This window comes from Rattus norvegicus, chromosome 9 (genome assembly GCF_021556685.1).
Source record: "Rattus norvegicus strain SHRSP/BbbUtx chromosome 9, alternate assembly SHRSP_T2T, whole genome shotgun sequence".
NCBI lineage: Eukaryota > Metazoa > Chordata > Mammalia > Rodentia > Muridae > Rattus > Rattus norvegicus.
The window spans coordinates 90,691,892-90,717,318 of NC_141542.1; the positions used below are offsets into that span (position 1 = coordinate 90,691,892).

At 50.5% G+C, this 25,427-nt stretch overlaps 1 protein-coding gene across 49 annotated transcripts in view; it reads right to left on the reverse strand.

Moving 5' to 3' along the window:
• Window positions 1-25,427, reverse strand: part of Tns1 (tensin 1) — a 210,925-nt gene that overhangs the window by 53,402 nt on the left and 132,096 nt on the right. For all 49 annotated transcript variants that reach the window (NM_001191810.3, XM_087565347.1, XM_087565345.1 and 46 more), the window contains 7 exon segments: window positions 14,758-14,874; window positions 16,157-16,222; window positions 19,540-19,669; window positions 20,177-20,252; window positions 20,348-20,408; window positions 20,757-20,869; window positions 24,963-25,046. In NM_001191810.3, coding sequence (NP_001178739.1) covers window positions 14,758-14,874; window positions 16,157-16,222; window positions 19,540-19,669; window positions 20,177-20,252; window positions 20,348-20,408; window positions 20,757-20,869; window positions 24,963-25,046 — 647 coding nt within the window.

The window sequence follows — 25,427 nt, forward strand, 5'->3', positions numbered from 1 at the left end:
CAGGTGCCTGGAAGTTCCCAGCCTGGCTCGCCCTAAAAGGTGAAACCCCAGAGGGCAGTCTCAGGACAACAGATCCTTCTACGTTTGTGACTTATTGGGATCTCAGCTGAAACTTCCAACATAATTCCCAAGCCAGTGGGGGCTTCTCTCCTGGAAGAGTCCCCCTCTGCCATCCTTGGACCCTGTTCCTTTGTGACACTCGGACCCTGCCATCGCTCAAGGCTGTAGCAACTTTGTACCTGTCTTTGCAGCTGAGGAGGGAGAGAGCCAGCCAGAGGAAGACCATTGGTCTCTCCAGCTCCCACTTGCCCCAGCCATTACACACTAGCTCGTTCTTTGCCTACCGCTGCCATCTGCTCCCTATGAATATCGAGAAAATATAAAGGGAGGGACAAAATATTCTGTTACATGGGGCTCAGTAGTCAGTCCCCTGCCTTTACTTGATGACACGGCTGGGCAAGAAAGGCAGACAGCCAGTGTCGCATGCCAGTGTTTGCTTTTGCAGACTAGAAATCAGACCCAGAGCCTTGGCATGTTAGGGTACAGCACTCTACTCGAGCTACAGCCCTGGTCCTCGGACTTCAAAAACCCATTAAAGATGGGGAGGAAGGGGCTAGAAAAAGTATCCCATATCTTGAATTTCCAAATTGGTGGAGACCATAGTCTACAGGGACTACTACAATGGCCCTCTTGCTACCACAGAACCTCCTAGAACTAACCAACAAAGCCCAGGCTCCTAAAAGGGTTAAGGAGCCCCCATCGACATCTCTGTCCCTACCCAGCCCCACAACAACAGCAGCAGCCCAATTCGATTTCATCTGCCCATCTGAACACCATCTGTAGTATTTGGTAAATTGCTAAAATACATTTAACTTAAACCAGTTCTGAGCCCCAAACCCCATGAGATCACAGACTTGCTATGTGAATTATACACATTTTTCTTTTCCTTTGACTTTAAAAAAAAATCTTTTGATAAGAGATCTTATGTAGCCCAGGCTGGTCTTGAACTCATGATGTGATGGCCTTGAATTCCTGATCCTCCTGCCTCTGCCTCCTAAGGGCTTGGATGAGAGATATGTACCACTATGCCTGGCTACCCTTTTCTAATATATATTTTCTAATATATATCACAATACACATACTCCTGAAGTCAGTTCATAAAGAACCAACCAGCCTTGCCCGTGTACAGCCTACATGAAAACCGGCAGGTACAAGAACAAGTGCAAAGCATGATCCCAACCAAACAGCTTTCAGAAAGCAATTGAAGCCCTTGGGGAATCCTCTAAATGCCCTGACTGGCTGGACAGCTTTCCCTTGGGAGGCTAACACAGGATTGAAGCAAGTTCAAGTCCACCCTGGACTACACAATGAAGTCCTGTGTCAAATAAAAGAAAAAAAAAAAGCCAGGGGAAGGGAACAAGGTAAGGACAAAGGGGAAGGGATACCCTGGCTTCAGGCCCCACCTATCCCCTAAAAGGCAGAACTCTCAGTGGCTTGAGGATCTGTACCTTATGGGTACAGCTAGGTTTGCCCAATGATGGTCCTACTGGAATCGAAACACTCCCTACTGCGACCTTACCATCTCCTCACAAAAGCCCATTTTATCTTTAAAGGAACAGAAACAGGTGATGCTCAACTCTCATTGGCACGGTCTCCCAGGTGATTTTACGGCGTTCTTTGAATATCTCAGAACAAACCAATGTCCTCCAGGAGAGCCTAGTGGTAGTCAGGGTGTGCGATGTCCTTTGAGCCCTCTGGACAGTCCTCCCTCACTGGCTTACCTGTGTCACCTGATCTGCTCTCAGGGCCCCTTGTCACTCTCAGGAGGAGGATCTACAGCAGCCCACATGAGAAGTATGCTACCTTGTACAGTTTGGAAGCCACACTTTTTATAAGACAGCGTCAGAGTACACCTACCCATTGCCTATGCCAACCTATCAGCTGCAATGGTTGCAGCAAAGACAAGAGTCTCACAAAATGGCCCACTCCTGGAGAATATGATGTCATCAAAATGGTACTGAAGCTGCTCTGTACAGCTCTGCTCTGATACCTGAAGCAGCCAGCATTCCCTGCAGCCAACAGGCATCCCTGAGCATGGTAGCTTTATCCATAAGTTCTAGACTCGAGAGGCAGGAAGGCAGACCTAAAGACCTTTGGCTGCCTCCAGGTACCCAGGATTTATCGAGTCCCCAGATCTGATGCCACTGTGGGCAGCCATCCCAGGCCTTTTCCTAGAATCACAGCACAGTCTGCCCAGGGGACATCCTGAGTTCAGCGGCTGGTCCACCCAATCCCATCCACCCAACTCTGGGAAGCAGAGGTCCCCACAGATGTTTAGAGCCAAAGCCAAGATCACAACTCAGCCACTGAGTGATGGAAGGAAGTCCCCTGCTGCCAGATCCGGGACACGTGCACAGAGGGAGGTGGCTGGAGGACTCTAGGACCCTCCTCCCTCCACCCCACACACAGAAGAACCACAAGCATCTCCAGCTGGCCTCACAGTACAAAGAGGGTAAGACACTCGAGGGCTACACTTCAGTGGAGAAGCGCTTCAGCTTGCAGGCCCAGTGACTTCTCCACCCTTCCCAGGACAGCGTTGGCCCAGCAGAGTCCGGATCTGGGGGAAAGGGAGTCCTGCCTGCCATGGTCACAGCTTTGATAGGCTGGGTCCCTTCTTACTGTTCTGTTTCCTGTTTCTGCCCTAACCCCAAGACTGTCAGAAGTCAAAACACACAATTATTTTGTCCCTTAAGAACAAGGGTCAAAGGGCTGAAGAGATGGCTTAGTTGGCAAAAGTGCTTGCCTTGCAAGCATGAAGACTCCAGTTCTATCCCCAGGACCCATGTACAGAGCCAAATGTGGTGGGTGGATGTCTGTAATCCCAGTGATGGTGAAGTGGGCACAGGAGAGCTACTTCATAGTCTGTGAACGGGTCCTTGAAATAAATATGGAAAAGATTGGGGCAGGGCGGGGCAGGGCAGGGACGCGCAGCATCAGATAAGGTTGTCACCCAGGGAATATGTAGCCAGGGCCATTGTGGGTTACAGTGGGAAGAAATGCTATTGGCATACAGCAGGTAGACCTGAGCTAGATACAGGGAAAAGGGTACAGGGAAGAGACGCTGAGTTCCCAACTTGGACTCCAAGTTAGCCGCTTACTGCATGGGCTTGGCTGGCTTAGTTCCCACTGTGGCAAAATACACAGAGGAAGGCATGATGCTCTAAAATTTCTTGTGCTAGGGAGAACCCAGGATCATCAAGGAGGCAGCAGGCATAGTCAGAAGGGTGGGGGCAGGAAGAAGCAGTCTCTACCCCATGACAGACATGTATCAAGGAGCTGAGGGTGCAGGGAGGGAAGGAAAGGGAGAGAGGGAAGGACACTGGGAAAGAGGGGAGGAGGGTCTGTTGCCTGAGCTGGCCACAGTACTGAGGCTTTGTGTGTGTGTGTGTGCGTGTGTGTGTGTGTGTGTGTGTGTGTGTGTGTGTGTGTGTGTGTAAGTGCACATGCATGTTTTAGAAATATACTCGCAGAATGCCCTGGGACCCCACCCCCCACCAGTCCCCTGAAGCACAGCTCAGGGCTACAGGGGTAGGGCAGGCTATCAGGAGTCAACCTTCTAGTGGTCTCCACATGTATTCCAGGAAGGCAGCAGGCAGATCCAGTCTGAGGGTATGTCCCCTGAGAATAGGATAAGATTATGCAGGAAGGGAACTGTCAGTTCCCAGGTAGATAAATGCAATGGATAAAGGATAGAGGGGCATCTATCCATAGCCCTCTGCCTTTCCTCACCTCACACCTCACACAGCCCCCTCACCTGGGAGGTGGAGGAGAAGGCAAAGGAGGACAGATAAGTTTGGGGAGCAAACAAGACTGAATCAATGCCTATAGCCATTCACCAAGAGTCCATGCCTAACTAAGCAACTTCCACTGGTCTCCATGACTGCCTGCTCACTGCAGCAGTTAGGCACAGCTCAAGATGGTCTTGGCTACGTGCTTTTTCTGCTCGCCATGATGAAGAAGCAGCAGACAGGGCTCAGAGGCACCAAGGCAAGCGAAGAAGACAGATGAGACCACGTGACATCGCAAAACCATCCACCCACCCACCAGTAGTAACTAGGCCAGTACTGAGGTCCCTTGAAGGGGCTCCCTGGGAACTGCATGCCTTCCAAGGAGGGCTATGAGCTTGCTAGAATCACACAGCACCAACTCTGAGCAGTCCACAGTCACATAAGGACCAAGCTTCATAAGTGGGTCAAGCTCAATGCTTCACCTAAAATGGTACAGTCCCTCAGCATCACAGATACACTGGGGGTCAGAGGAGCTGTGTGCCTTTAGAATACAGCTTTTTTTTAAAAAGATTTATTTATTTTATTTATATGTCTTCAGACACACCAGAAGAGGGCATCAGATCCCATGACAGATGGTTGTGAGCCACCCTGTGGTTGCTGGGAATTGAACTCAGGACCCCTGGAAGAGCAGTCAGTGCTCTCAACCGCCGGGGCCATCTCTGCAGGCCCCCTACCCTATTTTTAAAGATGTGTGTAAGGTCTGGAAGTCCATGTGTTCCAGCACGTTAGAGGGGGCTGTGTGGAATGGTCCATGGAGTTCTCTACCGAGTAATCAGGAGACTCAGAACACAACAGGGAACTGTGTGAAGGGGTCTGTGGAGTTTCTACATGCGTGAGTGCAGGTCAGCAATGGACACAAATGGTTTGTATTCCCTTGTAAACCAAGCAGTTCCCTTCTGTGATGAGTGAAATGACACACGCCCCCTCCCCACCAAGGCCTCCTCCCCACAGGGAACCTTCCTGGATGGGAGGCAGCCCTCTGGCCCAGCTCTGGCCCTTCCCGCCCTGGCATCCTACAGGGAGCACCTGTGGGGACTCAGTGGCTCTCAACCTTTGTTCATACAGAGGGGCTATGAGGGAGGAAGGGAGAGGAAAGATCTGAGGAAAGCTTTTGCTTTCATATCGAAGTCTGACCTCACTGGCCTGAAGGTGGGGGTGGGGGGCAACATCAAAGAATACTTACTGCTGACTCTTTTCCCCCAAGCAATCAAAGCAACGTACAGCAAACGCCTCAGACAAGCGTCTGTGACAGCTGTCAAAGATGGGGAAACTGGGCGGTGAGAAGTGCGGGCTTCAGCCTCAGCCAGCTTTGCCTGGGCTCACCAGACAAGGAGAATCCAGCTGGAGCCAGCAGGGCTGGAGGGCATCCAGCCCTGCCCCAGGAAGACCTATGTCCCTGTGGGAGAAGCTTTGGGTGCAAATAGTTTCAAGAAAGAAGAGAAGTGGGAACGGGGAGTCTGGAGTAGAAGACAGTATGTCCTCTTTACACAGAAAGTGTGTCTTGTCAGGGAACTCTAGAAGTCACCCATGTTCCTTCACAGACACTAGCCACAGTCACATACGACACCCACACAGGTGCACGGGTGGAAAAATTCACCCCAACTTCAAGAAGAGGCGCCCTGGGGCTTGGCGATGGTGGTGCAGGAGTGTAACCCCAGAACTCAGGAAGTAGAAGTAGGTGGGGTTCTGCACTCAAGGCCAGTCTGGTCTACGGGGTGAGTTCTAGGACAGTCAGAACGACACAGAAACCCCCATCTCCAAAGAGGAAAAGAAAGGAAAAAAAGAAAGAAAGAAAGAAAGAAAGAAAGAAAGAAAGAAAGAAAGAAAGAAAGAAAGAAAGGAAGGAAGGAAGAAAGAAAGAAAGAAGAAAAGAAAAGTCACCCAATCCTGTTTCTTACCCCAAAACTACAAGAGAGTTCTTCCAGTCCTTCCAGTTAGCAGACCTCCTTCCCCATCTACAGCTGAAGCCCATGCCCACCTCTGCCCTCCTCCCTCTACCCACCCACCACACAATAGTGGGGCTTTGCTCAGCAAAGTGTGATTAAATAGCAACAGCCGCAGATGGGGAGGGGACCAAGGGGTGACTGTGGGTGCCTTGGTTTGTTCCTCCAATCCGTGAGAGATTCCTAGAGGCTTGCCCAGCTTCAGGATGATGTCCAGCCTGGTACTGATGTCTGGGACACCTGTTTCTCCCCTCCTGTTGGTCCTGCCACTGGCTAAAGCCCCATTTCTCTGAGGCTATTTTCTGCCCTGGGGCTAGGACATAACCAGTGACTTACAGGAAATCTGTAAATGCGCACCAGCCCATAGTGGTCCCAAAGGCCAGGCCAAGCAATAAAGAGGCCAATTTGTTTCCATCTGAGAAATGCTGAAACTTAATCCCTGAGCGAGCTGAGCTGCAGCAGTGGCGGGCAGCTCCCCAGCCACCTCAGAATTAGCTGCCCCACCCCCACTTGACTCCCAAGCTGCCCCTCTGCAGCTGGGAAGTGGGGGGTGGGGTGTGGGGGAGAAACGGTAGTTTTGTCCCAGCTTGCGGAGGCTGGCCTCTCCGGCCCTGCCATTGGTCTGCAGGGTCTCCGGGATGCAGGCAGGCAGGGTCCCTCCAGACCTCTGGTCGTGTGAAGATATGAGCAGTGTCGGAATGGTGAACAAGGGGGACCAAAACTCAGGCTCCATCATCCCTCATCTGGCTGTGCAAACCATTAGGGAGCCATAATCTCTATGCTTGACCTTCTGTCTGTGAAGCAGAGGCAAAACTACCTGGCTCTCAGGAAAGTGGGCAGAGGTCGAGGAGGTCTTGGCAGTTCTGCAGTAGCTCACTGGGGGGACTCAGAGGTGGGAGCAGTGGCCCCCTGACAGCAAGCATCAATTAGCACAGCCCTTGAAGGAGGGTAACCTGTCACTGTCCGAAACCTTGAGAAAGGGGTCCTAGGAAATAAAACAGCCCATCCCCAAGACCACCTTTGACGGCTTTCTAGAAACAGAAAATGCAAATAATACAAGTATATAATACTATATAATAATATATAATATAATACATAATACTAATGAATAAAACATGGCACATAGGTGTGGTGGAATATTATGCGGCTACAAAAAAGGAGAGCCTCTTGATGTGCTATTTGGAAAGATCTTCATTATCTACCATTTGGTGAAAAAACTAGGGAAAAGTCATTATAATCCTCACAATGGTGACCATCAGACGCTAAGTGACCTGGCCTCATTCAATAGGACCTTTCTCCTATCACAGCCTCCATTTCAGCCATGCTGGCCCCTCCTTATGGTTACTACACATCCTGAGCCCCTGCCCCAGGACCTTTGCACTGGCTATCCCCACCACCTAAACCGTTCTTCCCCAGTTATATACCTGAGCAGCTCAATTCTTTATAAGCTGTCCCCTCAGTAAGATGGTAATCCCGGGATTTAAATTTCTAACCGCCATGCCAGCTGCCCATCCCCAAAACTCTTTCAAGAGCACAGCTCAAGTTTCTCTTGTCTTATAACATACTCAGCTCCCTTCTTGCCCTGTGCCTTTAATTCTGTGTGGGGGTGCATTCATGCAGGTGTTTGTGTGCTTGTGCACATGTGTGGTACTTAGAGGACAGTCTCGGATGTTGCCCCTTAGACTCTGCCTGCTTTTTTGTTTGGTTTGTTGTTTTTGAGACTCATCAGGTAAGCTGAGGTAGCCAACCAGCGAGCCTCACAGATCCTCCTGTCTGCCCCACCATGCTGGGACAAGAAGCACACACCACCATCATACCAGGCTTTACATGGGTCCTGGGGATCAAATGCAGACCCCCATGCTCATGCAAGCACTTTACCAACTGGGCCATCACCCCACCCCCTAATTCCACCAAATACAGAAACCCTGGGGTCTTGTTTCCTCCACTGTCCTCAGCATCTGGGAAATCAAGGGGCTGGCATTCTATAGGTGTTCAGCAAATGCCTAGGGAGTGAATGGGGCAATGTCCCCAAGGAGCCCAGGTATCAACACCACAGGTGTTATGGGCTCCCCTTCCTCCATTCAATACAGTGGGCTCAAGGCTGCCCAGTGCTGGAGTTCAGACATAGCCTGGGAGGAGGATCCCCCAGAGATGAGCCAGCCAGGGGATACAGCCTGCATTAGGACAGCGTGAGTCAACACTGAACATGGAGCCAGAGGTCTGTTTCATGGGAGTTGGCATGGCAAGAAGGTGGCCTGAGTCACTTCAGTATTTTACAAGGCCCCTTGGCTTCGTGATGAAATTCTAGGACTTAAAGTCTAAGACATTGTCCTAAGGCAGGTGCTTTCCTTCTGTCCATTTCAAAGATGGGAATACTGAGGCTCAAAGACTGAGCACCTTGCCCAGGGTCAACAGAAGACAAGCTGCAGAGTGGGGACTAGACCAAAGCAGCCCAAATTCCAACCCCATGTTGCAACCCTCTAGGCCCTGTCTACCTAGAGACCAGCACCCCCTGAGACTAAGTCCCTCCTTTCAAAGGACACTCAGAGGCCCTTCCACATTATTGGTAGAGAGCCCATAAGCTGTCACAGGACTGTAGGAGATCTGACAGGGAGAGGCAGGGAAGGAAAGGGAGTCAGTCAGAAGAGATAAATCACCCACGGGCAGCCTGGGAAGTGGAGGGAGGGATGGCATCCAGGAAAGGACTGATCCTCTGCCAGACCTAGATCCCTTGAAACAATTTCCCTAAAACAGCCCCCAAACTGTCAGTGGGACAGAAAGCAGGCAAGAAGACTGACCCCAGAGGGAGGGTGGGGTTCTGCAGCAGGAAGAGCCCAGCTCTATAGCTTGAATGGCCTCCGGGAGGGCCCCAGCATGAAACAACTTCTTGATGAAGCTGTTGATGAGGAGAAGTGGCCAGGGCAGGCCAGGGCAGGCCAGGCCAGTCAGCTGTGGAGCTGTTCATCAGTAAGCCAGAGGCCAGACCCTATGCACCAGCCTCAAGTGCCAGCCCCAGCAAGCATTTAGGGAGAGCAAGACCAGACATCCCCAAAGCAGGGAGGAGGGACACCCCAGTACTGAGAAGCATACTCCAGAATCCAGAAATAACACCATCCCCACTGAGGGGCTGGGTTCTAAGGCAGACTGAAGCCCCCCTAGAGGTCAACAACCACTAAAGATAGGTCCTAACAACTGCTGCTGCCCAGGGAAGTCAGCGGGCCCAGAGGTGTATCCATGGGCGCGATCCCAGGACCTGTAAGTGCTGTTGGCCTGTTAGACAGAGTCTACCAGTCAAGAGGTCAGGACTTGTTCTCCTACAGTACCACCGGGCACTCTCCTAGCAAAGGGGCCTCTGAAAGACTGAAATCACAAGGCAGAAAGTATCTTCAACATCAGAGACACAATGAGCATTAAGGCCCAGGCGTGGCCGAGGGACTCCAGTGAACACGGACCCACCCACCCTCAGCAGCACACAGCCTCTGCCCCACCCCTTGTTCTATACACCCTCACCTCCCACAGATCTAACATCCACCAAAGACCCAGCCTTCAGGAAAGCCTCTCTTTCTGCCTCAGCTACCACACCCGGCCTTGGGTGCTTTCCTTAACCTCAGCTTTCTAGACTTTGACCAGTGTCCCTGCCTCTTAAATCGGAGGAGTGATCCTATATTCACTCCCAGGTTCCAGTCACATGCAGTCCCTCTGAAGACAGCTGCTTTGAGTCAGGAGGTCAGCACCTGGCTAGGATCCTTTCCCACTGGCTGTGTATTCTCAGGGTAGCAGAGAAACTTATGTGACTCCCAAGCATCCCCAGACTTGGCTTTCCAAACCCCAGGTCTAACTTGGTGCCTACCACTTAGAGTAAGTGAATGATTAAGAAGCGAGGGAAGAGATTGGGGGAGAGATGGCAGGGAGGTAAGGAAGGAGGGATGTCAGGACCGTTGGAGGATGGAAGGAAGGGTGGAGGTGGGGAGGATGGATGGAAGAAAGGAAGAAACATGGACGGATGAGGACGGGAGGGTAGATGAATGGCAGGAGGGAGGAAAGAGAGGTAGAAGGAAGAAAGGATGAGCAGAAAGCATATTTGGTAGATCAGAAAAGCTTGTGATCAGTGAGAACTTCAATTCCATTTCTTAGCTCTGACTGGAGATGGCACCCAGGGCCAGGGCTGGCTAGCCTGCATCCATTCATCTCCAGGTCAGACAGGAGAGGAAGAGGAGCAGGGCCTGAGGGGACAGAACACATGTTCCTTGTCCCTGGCCTCTCTCTGGGCACTGGGCTGCTGGCAGCGAGCTTGGCACTGCTCAGAGTGCGGCTCCAGTCTTCCACCTCCACCCGATGGCAGAGATTGGGAGACCAAAAGACTCATTCATCAGGGCAGGGATCGGCTTACGCCATGCTCCGGACACAGGCTGCTGCCCAAGCCTGCCAGCAGCAGTGCGGGGCAGGCCAACGGAGGGACCAAGGGCATTGGGACAGGACAGCCCTAGCCACTGGGAAGCAATGCTAGGCAGGTGGCTGGCACATGCTAGGTCATGGGGGTTGTGTCCTTTATCCACAGGGTCACACCAAACGTGTTTGAATCCACAGATTGATCCCAGCGTATTGGAGAAGACTCCTCCTTTGAGGGATTGGAAGAGGAATCCAGAATCCTTCCAGCAGCCATTTCATTAATATGTATATCAATGTCACTACATACATCCCCAGTGAGACCCAGCCCTGGCACCTCAGTGTCTCTCTGCTCCAGGGGGCCAGGAGGACAAGGCAGGTCTCCCTGCTATGGCTGACCAGAAGAAGTCTTAACAGACGCCTCATTCAAACCTTTCCTACTGGATCAAGGCCCATCACACAGAATGTGATGTATCAAGGACAGAGGCTTCCATCAGCACCTTTGACTTCTCTCCTTCTCCCACCCACCTTGAAGTCACAGTCCAGAAGAGCTGGCCTCTCTAATATCCTGTGAAGATTTCCTAGCAAAAGCCAGCTTGAGAGCCCAACCTTGTGGTGCAGCATTCAGGAGGTTAAGGCAGGCTATCTCAGGCTCAACACTAGCCTGGGTGTTACGGGTTGATTCTGGAATGCCTCCACACACTCGTGTCTTGAATGTTTGGCCCCCAGATTGTGAATTATTTTGAAGGCTTTTAGAAGGACATGTCTAGGGAACCGGCTGCTAGAGGTTGGTCTTGGAAAATGATGCCACCCTTTGATCCAGTGGTCTCAGCCTTTGGCTCCACCACTGTGAACTGTTCCTCTCCCACAGCACACCCTCCACCAGTCCTGCTGCTATGGAAGAGCTGTCTCTTACCACCACACCATCTCCATCATGATGAACTGAAGTACCTTTAAAACCATGAACCAAATCCCCCTCCCTCTATAAGCCTTTTCTGTCAGGTATATAAGTTTCACACACACACACACACACACACACACACACACACAGAGAGAGAGAGAGAGAGAGAGAGAGAGAGAGAGAGAGAGAGAGAGAGAGAGAGAACACAGAGGCCTCTTCTCATCCTCAATGGACAGATACCTTGAGCAGGGAGCATGCTTGGCTAGAAGAAGCCATGTGAATGGAGCTGTTTGTTAGTGCAGCATCTGTTGGCCTATGCTGACTAATGAAACCACTCTGCCTTTTCTTTATCCTGGAGCCCAAAAGCTAAGAAGCTAGGATCATCTCAGTCTCTCATAAGCCCCAAAGAAAACACTGGCTGAGCTCAAAATGAGTAGAAATGGTGTCCACTCCTATATCCCATTTCTACAGGGAGTAAAAATGAAGAGCCACAGGAAGGTGTCACCAGGGACTCCCAGGACCCAAGCCTCAGGCCTCCTAGACTAGATCTTCCTCTCCATCTTGCTGTGCCATTCCTCTGTGTCATTTCTCTTTTCACTTGCTCCCTTTCCATAGTATCTTTCCCTCCCCCATCCCCCCAGCTCTCTCAAAAAAGAAGTCAGTCCTTGGATAACCTCACTGCCACAATCAAGGGACTATGACTCTTCCAGCTGAGACAGAAGAATTGAAGAGAGTTAGAACTCTCCCCTAAGAAAATATATGGTTCTCCTCAGAGCCCAGAAAACCAAGAAAGCTCAGACACCTGCCCTGGCTCATCTAGGTACCTCATACAAGCAATGGATACCAGCATCCTTGCCATCCCCACCAGGCCTGGGATGAACTTTCTTCTCCCTTCACCCTGGCTGCCATGTGAGAATCTGCTTCCACAGTCCCCTTTACCCAGCACCAGCCCTGGCTCCCTAGCCTTACTCCCAACAGCCTGATGGCCAAGGCGTCAGAGGACATCAAGCAGAGGGTACCGGGGCAGCTTGGCTTCCTGGTCCCTCAGAACAGAGGTCGTCCCACCCTGTTACTGAAACTTGTTTCAGAGAGTGGTGTGTTGGAACCATCTCGAAGAATTTGGACACGGCTCTTTGCAGCATAGGCAAAAACAATGCCCTGCCCCCGTCCCAAGGGGTGCTGGGACCTGGGCCTGGGGCTCAGAACTCAGGCCAAGGAACTAATGGGACTCCTGGAGGCTCACACTGTGGTGTCAGCCAAGGCCAAGCTGGCAGGCTCCACACCAACCCTGAGGGAGGTGGAGGCTGATTTGAGGAGGAGGGAAGCAGGGGTCAGACAACTTTCCTCCACAACTCAAGAAACCCAGGATCCTCACTTTTCCCGACCAGGAACTTAGGGTTGAGCCATCCCCTCTGGGTCACAGGCTGTGGAACACAGTGCCTACATGAAGAGAGAGTTGGCCACAGCAAAAGAAAATCACTAAGGCAGGCCCTACTCCATTATGTATACAGTCCTACATGAAGAAAATACAGGGATACAAACATACAGAGGGAGGACACGTAAGGACAGGCGTACAGCAATGGCAGAGTCTGCACACTGAAGGGGCCAGCCTCAGGGACACCAGTCCTGGTCTCAGAATCCAGTGCCAGAACCATGAGACTCCACTTCTGTCACTTAAAGCACAGCTGTGGTGCCTTTTTATGGTTGCCTAAGACAGCTAAAACAATAACCCCTCCACCAAGGAATCCCCGAGACGTCAGGTACTCTCTGACCACAGTCCCCAGACAGAACTTAATTTCAGTATGGGTTCCCATCTCTTTCCTCTGCTCCTTCACTGTCTCCTGCTCCCAGACTAGACACCAATGAACCACATATTCCCCACAACTAAGGGACAAGAGGTCCCTGCTTCCTTCTCTTGACCATTAGTGACACACACACACACACACACACACACACACACACACACACACACACAAACTTTTTGTCCTCTGGGCCTCAGCCAGGGGCAGTACTGAAACACAGTACTGTCTTAAGCTTTGGGCTCGCTCTGGGGTCTCTAAGCCCAGTGGGGATGCAGTCCAGGGGCAGGCAGCAAGGAGCACACAGTCAGAGTACAGAGCAGCTATTCCCTGGCAACTATCCCAGCCTCAGCTCAGTCAGGCCAGGCAAGGAAAGGGACAGCAGAGCCCTGATCTACCCCCTTTGGGCAGAGGGCCAGCTTCTGTGCCTGCAAATAGGAGCCCCTCTGTCCTGATAGGACCAGTTGACCTTTTAACTAGCCCAAGGTCCTGTCGGCTCCATCTCTTTGCTAGAGGATTAGATCATGGGGTGAGGGCTACAGAGCCAGGGGCTTCCCTTGTCTGTTCCACCTATCTTCTGAACCCACCTGCTACCCCAGGTTTCCCTGTTCAGACCCTGGCCCTCTGTTCCCCTTCCCTCCCTTGGGCTGACCCCATCCATTCCTTCTGGTCCTTAATTATTCTACCTTTGATCCTTCCTCTTGGCACTTCAGAGCTCATGAAATATTTTTACGTTTATCACTGCACTGCATCTACACCAGGGAGAGATGGTGAGGCATTAAAAATGCCTTCCAATTGCCAAGTGCTCTTGTTAAAAATGCAAACTTCCCCAAAATGAGAAGCATTAAGACTGGCAGCAGTCTCGGAGACAATTCATTCTGTCCTCAGCTCTACCCCAGGCCCAGGCCACTCAGCCACTCAGAAGATGGGAACTGGGGGTGAGAGAATACAAGGGCAAGCCACTAAACTTGTGGTGCTGCACACAAATGCACTCTCATGGAACCCCTGAATTCTAATCTTCCTTCCTCTTCCAGCCTTTCTGATATCTACGGATGTCTGTAGCATGACTTTCTGAGCACAGCCATACAGGAAGCTGCCTAAGCAAGGCTAACAGGGGACATTGGTGCAGAAGTAGACAAGCGAGAGCCCCAGGCCACGTCTTTCCTCCCTAGGACCACTCTATTGCCCAAGGAAGTTCCAGATGGCTTTGGTGGGGAGAGGAAGGGGGTTGCCACTGATGTCCTTAAGAGGGCACAGCCTGGATCTGAGGGGGAAGTCATAATCTTGTCCTTCAGAAGATCTCAGTTACCTCAATTTTAAAAACAGATACAGGGGACCCTCTAGACTGCTCTAATGCTCTGCCATCCTGTGGCTGAATCAGAAAACAAACCTAGGGCCAGAGCCAAGGGGGAGCCTCAAGGTTACTTAACAAATGAATTTCACATGCTCCACCCCTCATCCTTCCTACGTATTCCAAGAGCCAAACAAATACATGGACTGGCCAGACCCCTCCGGAGCCGCCTGCTCTGAGTATGGAGTATGTTGGTGTTTTTAGCCAAGTAAAGCAGGCACAGGAACTGTACCCACTCTGTGGCTTTTTATTTCTCACATCTTGGAACCCCACACTGAGTCTCAGACATTTTTGCTGGGTCTTCATGCAGGCTGTTGTTAGACCCCCAAATACTCCATCTACATATCCATGCTCTGAGAACACAGAGAGCAGTCTGGAGTCACCCAAGGGCAGGTTCCAAAGAGATGGAACAAGGATTGACAGCTGCACTTAAAGCCACCATCCCCTCCATGGAGACTGCAGAGAACCAAGGTTCCACAGGCCAGGGCTGGCCAGTTCATAGAGAGCCTGGAAGCCAAGGGCCACCTACCTTCCATGCCATCCTCACGATGCCCATTGAAGTTGTCATAGGAATCCCATCGGATGAGGGGGTCGGAAGTGTTATAGTCTACAGATACACTGGGCCCGTTCTCCAGGTGCTCCATGCCTATGGGGAACCAGCAGGAGACAGAGGGAGAGATTAGCACGTAGTAAAACAGAAGGCTAGTGCGCTCTCCCATCCCCGAGGAACCCACTTGTCTTCTTGAATATCTAGGGTGGGACAATGACTTAGGTTGCCTGCAGACATTGGAAGTCTCAGACCAGGTCATAGGGCAAATCAGGACAAGGTACTAAAAAGGTACACACACACACACACACACACAGAGAGAGAGAGAGAGAGAGAGAGAGAGAGAGAGAGAGAGAGAGAGAGAGAGAGAGAGAGAGAGAGGCACACATATGCGTGCACACACAAGCATATGCTAGAGAAACAAGCACCCACCCACTTTCTCATGTACAGCCCTGGGGCAGGAACAAGGGTCTGCTCTGAAAACTGGAGAAGGATGAGGGACAGGCTTATCCTGAACCACCCACAGGTGGGGATAGCAGGGAAATGACAACTGTGACATTGAAGAGGCACAAATTGGAAAGGTCATCCCAGGCCCGCCCTTGTCCCCTACTTCAGACATACATCTGCAAGAACAGGCCAGAATCAGCCCAGAAACTAGTCAGGCCATTCAAGGTAGCCTATTTTCCTTGCTTGGCAGTCCTTTCTTTAGTCTGCCCAGAATCCCTCTGCCTGTAACCTAACTTCATCTCCTCCCATTCTGCTCTCAAATAAGAGGACAAGCAACTGGTCTCTGTATTTAGAGTCCAGAAGAAGAGAGGTTGTTTATTATTAAACTGGCCTTCAGGTCGAGCCACTTCGGTTCATAAATACCCACAATCCACCCAGCACCTTTGACTGTTCTCTGGCTGTCCCTCCCATCTGCCAAGGCCCTCAGTTTCTGACTATAACAAGATGGTGACCTAAAGGGACCAGAACAGTTTAGTCACCTCAGAGCCTCACTGTCTGCAGTTACTCTTATTATACAGAAAATAAGTTGGGCTGGAGAGATGGCTCAGCGGTTAAGAGCACCCGACTGCTCTTCCAGAGGTCATGAGCTCAATTCCCAGCAACCACATGGTGGCTCACAACCATCTGTAAAGAGATCCGATTCTCTCTTCTGGTGTATCTGAAGACAGCTACAGTGTACTTATATATAATAAATGAATAAATCTTTAAAAAAAAAAGAAAATAAGTCGCTGGATCAGGTGTAGCTGGGATCCTTTACCTTGGCCTGCTCTAAATCACAAGGACCATCATGTTTGTAGAGGGACAGTGTGTGTCTGCTGAGAGTGGGTCAGTGACAGGTGAGGATGTGGGGAAGGGATGACAACTAGGTCTATACCTTGGATTTTCTCTGGTCCATAGGAAAAGACAAACTCCACTTTGCCATAGTCAGGAAATCGATCATCTGAAAGAAAGGGAAAACAGAAAATGGACCACAGATCCCCAAAGAGAAAGGTTTCTCCTAGAAAAGATTTCAGTCATACCTGCATACATGGTTAATAATACAATAACCTGTCTACATTTGCCTTTTACACAGAGGAAGCTGTACGTGCATAGTGAAAAAAATATTTTGAGACAGCCTCTTATGTAGCCCAGGCTGGCCCCAAACTCACTATATAGCTAAGGATGGAATTCAACCGCTTGCCCTCCTTCTCCCTCCATCCCTTGAGTGGTGAAATTTTGGGGATCAGGCCTTCCCAAGCATGTTAGGCAAGCACACTATCAACTGAGCTTCGTCCTCAGGCCCATCTCCCATTGAAACTATAGGTCCCACCCTTGCCAGAATTCTACTTCCTGAGGCAAACACAACCCTTCCGGTTTCTGACTACAGTATTCCATTTGTAGCACTCTAAGACACAGACACCATTTGCACCACTATTTCTAGAAATCAGTTCTAAGTAACCCCCTTGCCTCAACACTATAAAGGTGAACTATTTGTCTCCCATTATTCCCACCTCTCCCCCTCCCCCTTTTAATACAGGGTCAGGATAGATTTGAACTCAAAATCCTCCTGCCTCAGCCTCTTGAGTACTAGGGTTACAAGCATACTCTATCTACCACACCCAGCCTCGTTTCTTCTTAATTCTGAGTAGGATTCTATGTATTTCATTGATTCCTTCAGACACATATGCTGCCTAGTTTTATGCCAACTTAATACAAGCTAGAGTCACTGAAGAAGAGGAAGCCTCAACTGAGAAAATGCCTCCATACGACTGGGCTGTGAGTGAGCCTGTAGGGAATGTTCTTAATTAGTGATTGATTGAGGAGGGCCCAGCCCATTGTGGGTGGTACCATCTCTGAGCTGGTAGTCTTGGATTCTATAAGAAAGCAGGCTGAGAAGCACAAGGCCCTGGGTTCGGTCCCCAGCTCCGGAAAAAAAAAAAAAAAAAAAAAAGAAAGCAGGCTGAGCAAGCCATGAGGAGCAAGCCAGTTAGCAGCACCCCTCTGTGGCCTCTGCATCATCTCCTGCCTCCAGGTTCCTGCCCTGCTTGAGTTCCTGTCCTGACTTCCTTTGATGATGAACTGTTATGGGGAAGCATAAACAGAATAAACCCTTTCCTCCCCAACTTGCTTCCAGCCCTGTGGTGGTTTGAATATTCCTGGCCAGGGAGTGGCACTATTAGGAGTTGTGACATTGTTGGAGGAAGAGCTTCACTTTGCAGGTGAGCTTGGATACCTTCTTCCTAGGTAACTAGAAGATAGTCTCCTGGAGGCCTTCCAATCAAGATGTAGAACTCTCAGCTCCTCCTGCGCCATGCCTGCCTGGATGCTGCCATGTACCTACCTTGATGATAATGGACTTAACTTCTGAACCTGTAAGTCAGCCTCAATTAAATGTTGTCCTTTATAAGAGGTCATGATATCTATTCACAGCAATGGAAACTCTAACTAAGGCAAACCCCAAGTTGTTCATGGTGTTTTGTCATGGTAATAGTAACCCTAACTAGGATAGATATTGGCAAGGCTTCTTTTTGTGTGTCTGTTGATGCTCAATGGTTCTTCTGACTAGCACCATGCAAGAGGAAACTGGGAACCCTCCCACAATATCACATCCCTCTGTGTCTCCTCAACTTAGTTTGGATTTTGTTGGCTCCACCTTCATCTCCCCCCTCAAGATTGATTATAATCTGTCCTGAAACTCAGGCCTCCAATGTCAGTCTTTCTGGCTTGCATGCAAAGAGGTCTCACAGAACAACCTTCTCCCCATGTGTCAGAGTACACAGGAGGGCCACCCCTCCTATCTGGCCCCTCCGTGTGCTTTCTGCCTGAGCCTCAGCTGGCCTAGATCACAACCACTGCTTGTAGCCAGAGAGTCCAACAAAGATGACGTCTATTTTGTGGGACTCCATCATGCTCTGCATGTGTTCATCTCTATGCACACCAATCCACTCTTGTTTGTGTTTCTTCCATGAGACCATGGACTCTCAAAGGCAGGGTTTAACTGTTTTCTCTTTGCATCTCCAGGATCTAGAACATGTTTAACATGTGTCAACACACAAGTGATGCTTGGTGGATGGGTGGTGAGGTGAGTGAGTGTACTAATGGGAGGATAGTGAATGTATGTGTGGACGAATGTATATATGCATTAACAGGTGAGTAACTGTGGATGGATGGATGGATGGATGGATGGATGGATGGATGGATGGATGATGGATGAGAACGAATGGATAGATTGCAGTATAGATAGGAGGATGGCTGTCTGGATAGATAGATGAGTGGATGATGGATGAATGGATAGATGGTGGATGGATGGATGAGAACGGATGGATAGATGGCTGTATAGATAGGAGGATGGCTGGCTGGATAGATAGATGAGTGGATGATGGATGAATGGATAGATGGTAGATGGATGGATGAGAACAGATGGATAGATGGCTGTATAGATAGGAGGATGGCTGGATGGCTAGATGAGTGGATAATGATGGATGGATGGATGGATGGATGATAGATGAATAAATAGGCGGACAGACCAATGTGTAGAAAACAGAACAAATATGCAAGTGGATAGATGAAAGAAGGATGAATAATGGTGTGTTGATAGGTAATTAAGAGATTGAATGTGCAAATGGATGCAAGCATGAATCTGTGTGTGTGCGCATGTGCGTGTGCATGCACATGTACGTGTATTCCAGGCCTGAAGATGATTTAGACAGAGCCTTAAGTGGGTAAAGATTCCAGCCTCCCTTGACCAAATTTCTTCTCCCTTATTGCCACCATCCCTATGTACATGCATCCCTCCTGAGGGATACTTGTTTCCTGCCTCAGCTGGCCCCACAAGACATTTTAGCATTATTAAGACAAAAACCACATCATGTTTCACTTTGATTCCAGCACTTAATACTGACCCTGATATTAGGACACCTGGCAATGCTAGAAAACTGACTCCCAGTGGTCACATGGGACTAGGCAGATAGAAAAAGGAGACAATATGGAGCAAGCCCTAGAGAAAACTGGGAGGCACAAAACATCCCAAAGGTCCTAGGGTGCAGGGATGGACCAGAAAGGAGCTGAGCTTGATCTCTTACAACCTGAATTCCTAGACCACCCCAACCTCAGTCCTGACCAGTCATATTATCCTTTAGTCCCTCACACTATCATCCCTGAGACTTAACAAATCGCAAGGCTCAGAGAAGATGGTCCCTGCATCTGCTACATCATCTCACATTGGGTTTCTCCCCTGTTACAAGAACCCCTGATCCTGCCCCCTGTCAGGGAACCCACCTTTGAAGGCCTCATCCAGATCTTCCTTCCCAAAAACGACCCCCAAGTCATGGATGGCACAGGTGTGGAACTGCACTCGGAAGATGACGTCTCGAGCCGGGCTCCGGAACTTCTTATGATAACACTTCAGCTGCAAGGGAAGGGGGCGAAGGGGAGGGGAGGGCAAGTCTCATGGAGAATCCTGACTGGTTTCATCGGCTAAGTCCCAAGTCTCAGCCCAACCCATGAGAGAGAGGTCACCAAAAACAAAAACAAAAAACAAACCCTCAGAACATTTTGGGAAACTTCTAGAACATAAGAGGTATGCATACAAAGAGGAAATGTGGCCTTAAACTACAGCCAGCAGGATTGGGATTAGGACTGGGAGTGTCTTTGTCACCAGTCTAGAGCTAGAAGGTCACAGTTCACACTGAGTGACAGTTCCCTGGAGATGTCCCAGAGTAAAATATGAAGCTAGAAGAAGAACATCCTGTCCAAGGAGGAAGTTAGACCATGACAACGTGAGCCTGCAAGGGATACAGGAGCCCACAGTTCTAACCCAATGGCCTACAAGGGGACAGTTGCATGTCCTATGTCCCCAGGGTAGGGCAGGGACAGGACAAGAGAAGGGACACTTGAAGAGGAGGGTGGAGCTCACCAAGATGTCTCCTTTCAGGAGCAGCCCTGGTTCGATGGTGATACAGATGCTGGCCTGGCTGTCTCCAGGGATGTTGCTGAGGAAGAGAGGTGGTGAGAGAGCTCTGCTGAGGAAACAGGCTCAGCTCTCCCTTCCTCCTGCCCCACCCCTGCACCTTCACAGACTACTTACTAAATGCCAGATGTGTACACAGGTTGCATGGCTTGGTAGATGCGAAGAAAGGGCCGGCACCCTGTGGAGAAGGAGAGGTGAGTGTGAGAGGTGAGTGTGAGAGGTGAGTGTGAGGTTACATCCAGAAATGGTTGGAGGAATGAGGGTCAAAGGGAAAAGGAAAGGAGGGAAAGAGAAAGAGAGAAGGAAGGGAACAAGATCATAAAGAAAGTCTAACGTCCCTTCTAAGGCACTTTAAGTAGGCAAACCATCGACTCCTCGTATCTTCTGCCACCAGGCATGGCCAAGTCAACCTGACATCACAGAGGAGTCGGGCTGACCCTCACACAAGACCAGATGACACTACAGCTCGACACCCAAGGCCACCAAGAAGGAAATACAGGCTGGAGGGAAGGGATGGGGCAGGTACCTCCTTTAGACTCAAAGTTGGGGATGCCGTGCATGATAACATGGTGCAGAAACAAAGGCTTGTTGTTCATTTTGATGGAGCCGGAGAGCAGGCCGCTGAAGTAGTGCACATATCTGCGAGGAATAAGGGGTCATCAGTAAAGGGACTGTGTAGTCCCCTCCATCCATCCGCCCACCCACCTATCCACCCACCCATCTACCCACCTACCCACCCATCCATCCACCCACCCACCCACCCACCCACCCACCCATCCATCCATCCATCTGTCTACCCACCCATCCACCCACCCACCCACCCACCCATCCACCCACCCACCCACCCACCCATCCATCCATCCATCCACCCACCCACCTATCCACCCACCCATCTACCCACCCACCCACTCAACTGTGTATCCACCTACCCAACCCACCAAACTATCCACACATCCATCCATCCACCCACCCACCCACCCACCCATCCACCCACCCACCCACCCATCCACCCACCCACCCATCCATCCATCCACCCACCCACCCACCCACCCATCCACCCACCCACCCACCCACCCATCCACCCACCCACCCACCCACCCATCCACCCATCCATCCATCCATCCATCCATCCATCCATCCATCCATCCATCCATCCACCCACCCACCCATCCATCCATCCACATATTTATCTATCTCTTCATTCTTTCTTTAAGAACACCACTCTAGGCTGCCATCTACCTCCATATACATGACACATTCACCCACCCAGGCCACATGGTAGCTGAGTTTTCCCAGCCAGAGCAGGCCTCCAAACTTGCTGAGTTCCAGGAGGAAAAGAACAAAAACACTGAAAATTTCAGAGCCTGGAGCCCACTTGGCGTTCTCTAGCGCTCCCTGGTGGTAAACATGAGCATCTCTTTCATGTCTCATTCCCAGCCCCAAGCATCACACAAATCAGGTTGCCCAACCAAACCTTCCTAATAGCTTACTAAGCCAAACCTTGCTTATGACTATTCTCATAGGCCCTGATTCTCACACACACACACACACACACACACACACACACACACACACACACACAGAGAGAGAGAGAGAGAGAGAGAGAGAGAGAGAGAGAGAGAGAGAGAGAATAAACAGCAAAAGTTTGATAACTGCAGTGCTTGTTTTATTTCTTGCTAAATGTATGGAATTTTCCACATTAACTTCTTTGCTTGGGATCTGAGATAATTAACTTCCAATAAGTATCCAAACTCTAAGTTGGTTTGTAGTTGGGTTTTTACTTTGTTTCTTTGTGGGTTTATTTATGGTGTGTGTGTGTGTGTGTGTGTGTGTGTGTGTGTGTGTGTGTGTGTGTGTGTTACGCTAGAAATTGGGCCTAGGGTACCCTGCATGCTAAGCAGTCAACAGACGGAACTACAGAAACAGCTCTAGAAACCTTCAGTTCTTCCAATAAAAATCTTGCTGCTAGAACAGAAAGACTGAGCCATCTTGTTTCTTTCCAACAGAGGTAGAAAACCAGGTCCAGAAAGAGTTGTGATCTCACAAATCAGGGGGTGGGAGAGAAGGAACGAAGTCTAGACTTCACAGCATCTCCGAACGAACCACAGGTCAGCCCTCTGGTACTGACTGGTTGACATTTCCTCCTTTCTGATTCGCTAGAGAACCAGGTTGAACCAGACAAACCAATCAAATGCAACCTGAATTTCTACAAGAGCCAATAGCTCCACAGGGGGGCAAGACTCTAATTATGACAGCAGAAGACCTCTCTCCACCCCCATCTCCTGGCCCCTTGGCCCTCCTCCAGGCCCCAGGCCCTGAGCCTGGGTGGGGCCATCTCAGCCTCCCCTAGCAAGATAATCTGATGGGCATTGCCAGCTCCTATTCAGGGCCCTGTCTAGCCCCCCTGGCCTGTTACTCAAACCGGAAACCTGGAATGGCAGGTTCCCATCAGATCTCCTGACCAGGCCAACAGGATGTGTCTGTGTTCTGGGGACAATGAGTCCGAGGGCGGGTGACAATGAGTGGGTGACCTACAGGCAAAGCCCCTCCCACTCACTCCTTGCTCTTCCCTGTCCAACTGCCGGGTTCCCTGCAAGCAACACTGACAAGGAAGCGGAGGGAAAGTGGCGGGGAATGTTCCGGAAGCCAACAGCTGCACTTTCTCATGTGTGTAGAGAGGGTGGCTTGCCCCCAAAAAACACACTGGCCCATGGGATCTGTTGGCAGACACGCATAACTCACGCTGTCAGATTCACATGGCAACTGCACTGTGTGCAGGCATGTGAGAACTGGACCTCTTCTCTTTCTCATTAGGGGAAGCTTGGTCTCTGCTGTTCAGCATCACAGTGACTGTTCAGCCCAAGCCTCAGTGATCGCACAGCAATGGTCCACATCCCTAGTCATAACTAGACTGTAACCTTCAGAATCAAAGGTGACTAAGATCAAGCTGTCAGTGCACATGACCAACCCCCAGGAGCTGGTGCATGGTCTCAGACCCGCACTGAAGGCTTCTAGGAGGCCAGTAATCAGTAAGGATGTGCTGTTGGAAGGTGCTAGGCTCCTGGGTACCTGGCGAGTACTCCTGTACTTTTATTTGGGCTTCTAACTACAATGGCAATAGTCCTCGGAAGTGACTGCAGCTCCTATCCAGATAAGCAAGATAGGGACACAGGTGCATGTTGGGGATCCTCACAGCTAATTTCTCAGGGGCTCCAAAAGCCATCGGGGCCTTTAGCCTCCAGCCTTCCTGCCTGTCTTCCCAGGCCCCCTACCCTTGGCCAGGTTCCCCCATTTTCACCCTGCACACTCGGACTTTACTCTGGCATGAGTCACTTTGAACCAGACCTGTGGTTGCCCATCACTCTAGCAGCCATGGTTTGAAGTTTCTTCAAAACCACCTGTTGGGATCTGCAGCAATCATCTGTTTGTAAGCAAGCAGTTGTTCACTAGAAGCTTGCCCACACGTGTCTTTGTGTAGAAGATTTAGTGCCTCACCCTTGGTGTGAGCAAGGGGCTGAGCCATTGCAGGCAGGTCCACACCAGAATTCCTACTTTTTACGTCTCCAGCCTAGGCTTGGGCTTGCCATGACTGCAGCCTCCCCATAACTAGGTGGCCCTAGATGCTGCCCATGGCCTCCTGTTGGTCAGACATCATTGAGTCAGGTGTCATCCACAGGCAGATCCCTGCTAGGTAGCAGGTAGCATTGACAGATGAGACCCTGACTCCCAGCCTCCCAGTCCTACACCTGCATTCTAACTCAGCCACCACTCACTCACTGGGGCCCCTCGCTCTACCCTGACCCCAAGCTTCTCATAGGCAAAAGAAGGATGCCTTGGGTATCACCACTGCCCCAATTAGAGCTTCAGAGTCTAGAGACTCCCCTAGAGTCTTCCCTAGAGACTCCAGGCTGTCTCCATAAAAACAGCCAGTTCTCTCTGTCACCCTCAATGCCAGAGCACTCTCCAGCATGGGTCTTCTCTTTGTCCCCTCCCTTCTCTCTCTTCTTTTTCTCTTTCCCCTTCTCTATCCATCTCTTCTGTCTTTCCTCTCTCCCTATCCCTCTGTTTCTGCCTCTCTGTATTCTCCCCCAACCTCTGTCCTTCTCTGTCTCCAACTCTCCCCTCCTTCCCATCTGGCTTTTTTGGGGGGTAGGGTCACTTGTTTAATGCCTATGTTCTAAAAAGAACCACAGCTCCCCCAGGAAAAGGAAGGGACACTGGATGTCCCAGTACCCACTGCTACAGCAGAGTTCCTCAACCTTGGCAATGAACAACCCATCTGGTCCTGCTTCCTGTCTGGGCTATTATTATGACACCCCAGTAAGAATGTGTGGCTGGGGCCCTTAGCAAAACATTATAAACCCTCCCAGGAGAAGGTGTCCCTTATAGAGCTATCTATTAACTAACTCCCAGGACAGGTATTAGGGACATCAATCTACATGTACATGCTGGCATGACCCCTCCAGGGCCACCCAAGAACAGCATGCGTCTACTTTATGTGGGCACCTTCTCTCCGACAGCCATGCCATAACAGAATGTTTTCTGCTAGTTGGTTAGAGCCAAAGCCAACTGACACGCCAACCTGTGGGCACCACCATACCTGTGCCACTGCAGACTAAATGCCTGCGCTTAGTACACCCTTAACTAAGTAGATGTCCACCCCTGAGAGTGCACAGGGCCAGTTATCCACCATAGGGCATGCACACACTGAGCCTGGAGTCCAGGCACCCACCTCCTCTGGGATGGCTGGCCAATGGGCACGATCTTGTCCTCATAGAATCTCTTCATTGCAAACCTGTCAAGAGCCTGGTCAGCACTGTGGGGAGACACAAGACAGTCAGAAAAGCCCAGGCCGGGGTTGGGGATTTAGCTCAGTGGTAGAGCACTTGCCTAGCAAGCGCAAGGCCCTGGGTTTGGTCCCCAGCTCCGAAAAAAAGAAAAAAAGAAAAAAAGAAAAGCCCATGCCTATACCCAGGGACCTCTTGTCCCCTTCCTCAGATCCTCCCAGGCTTGCATAGCCCCTTAGTCAATCTTAGTCACCATGGAAGGACAAACTCCACTGAGAAGCCTTCAGGAAGAACATGCTCAAGCTTCTCCAATCTGTAGGGCACAGCACTCAGTCAGGAGGTCTCCAGCCTGGCAGCCTATCTCTAGACTGCTATTAATTGGCTCCAGGGGCATAATCCTTTCCATCAAA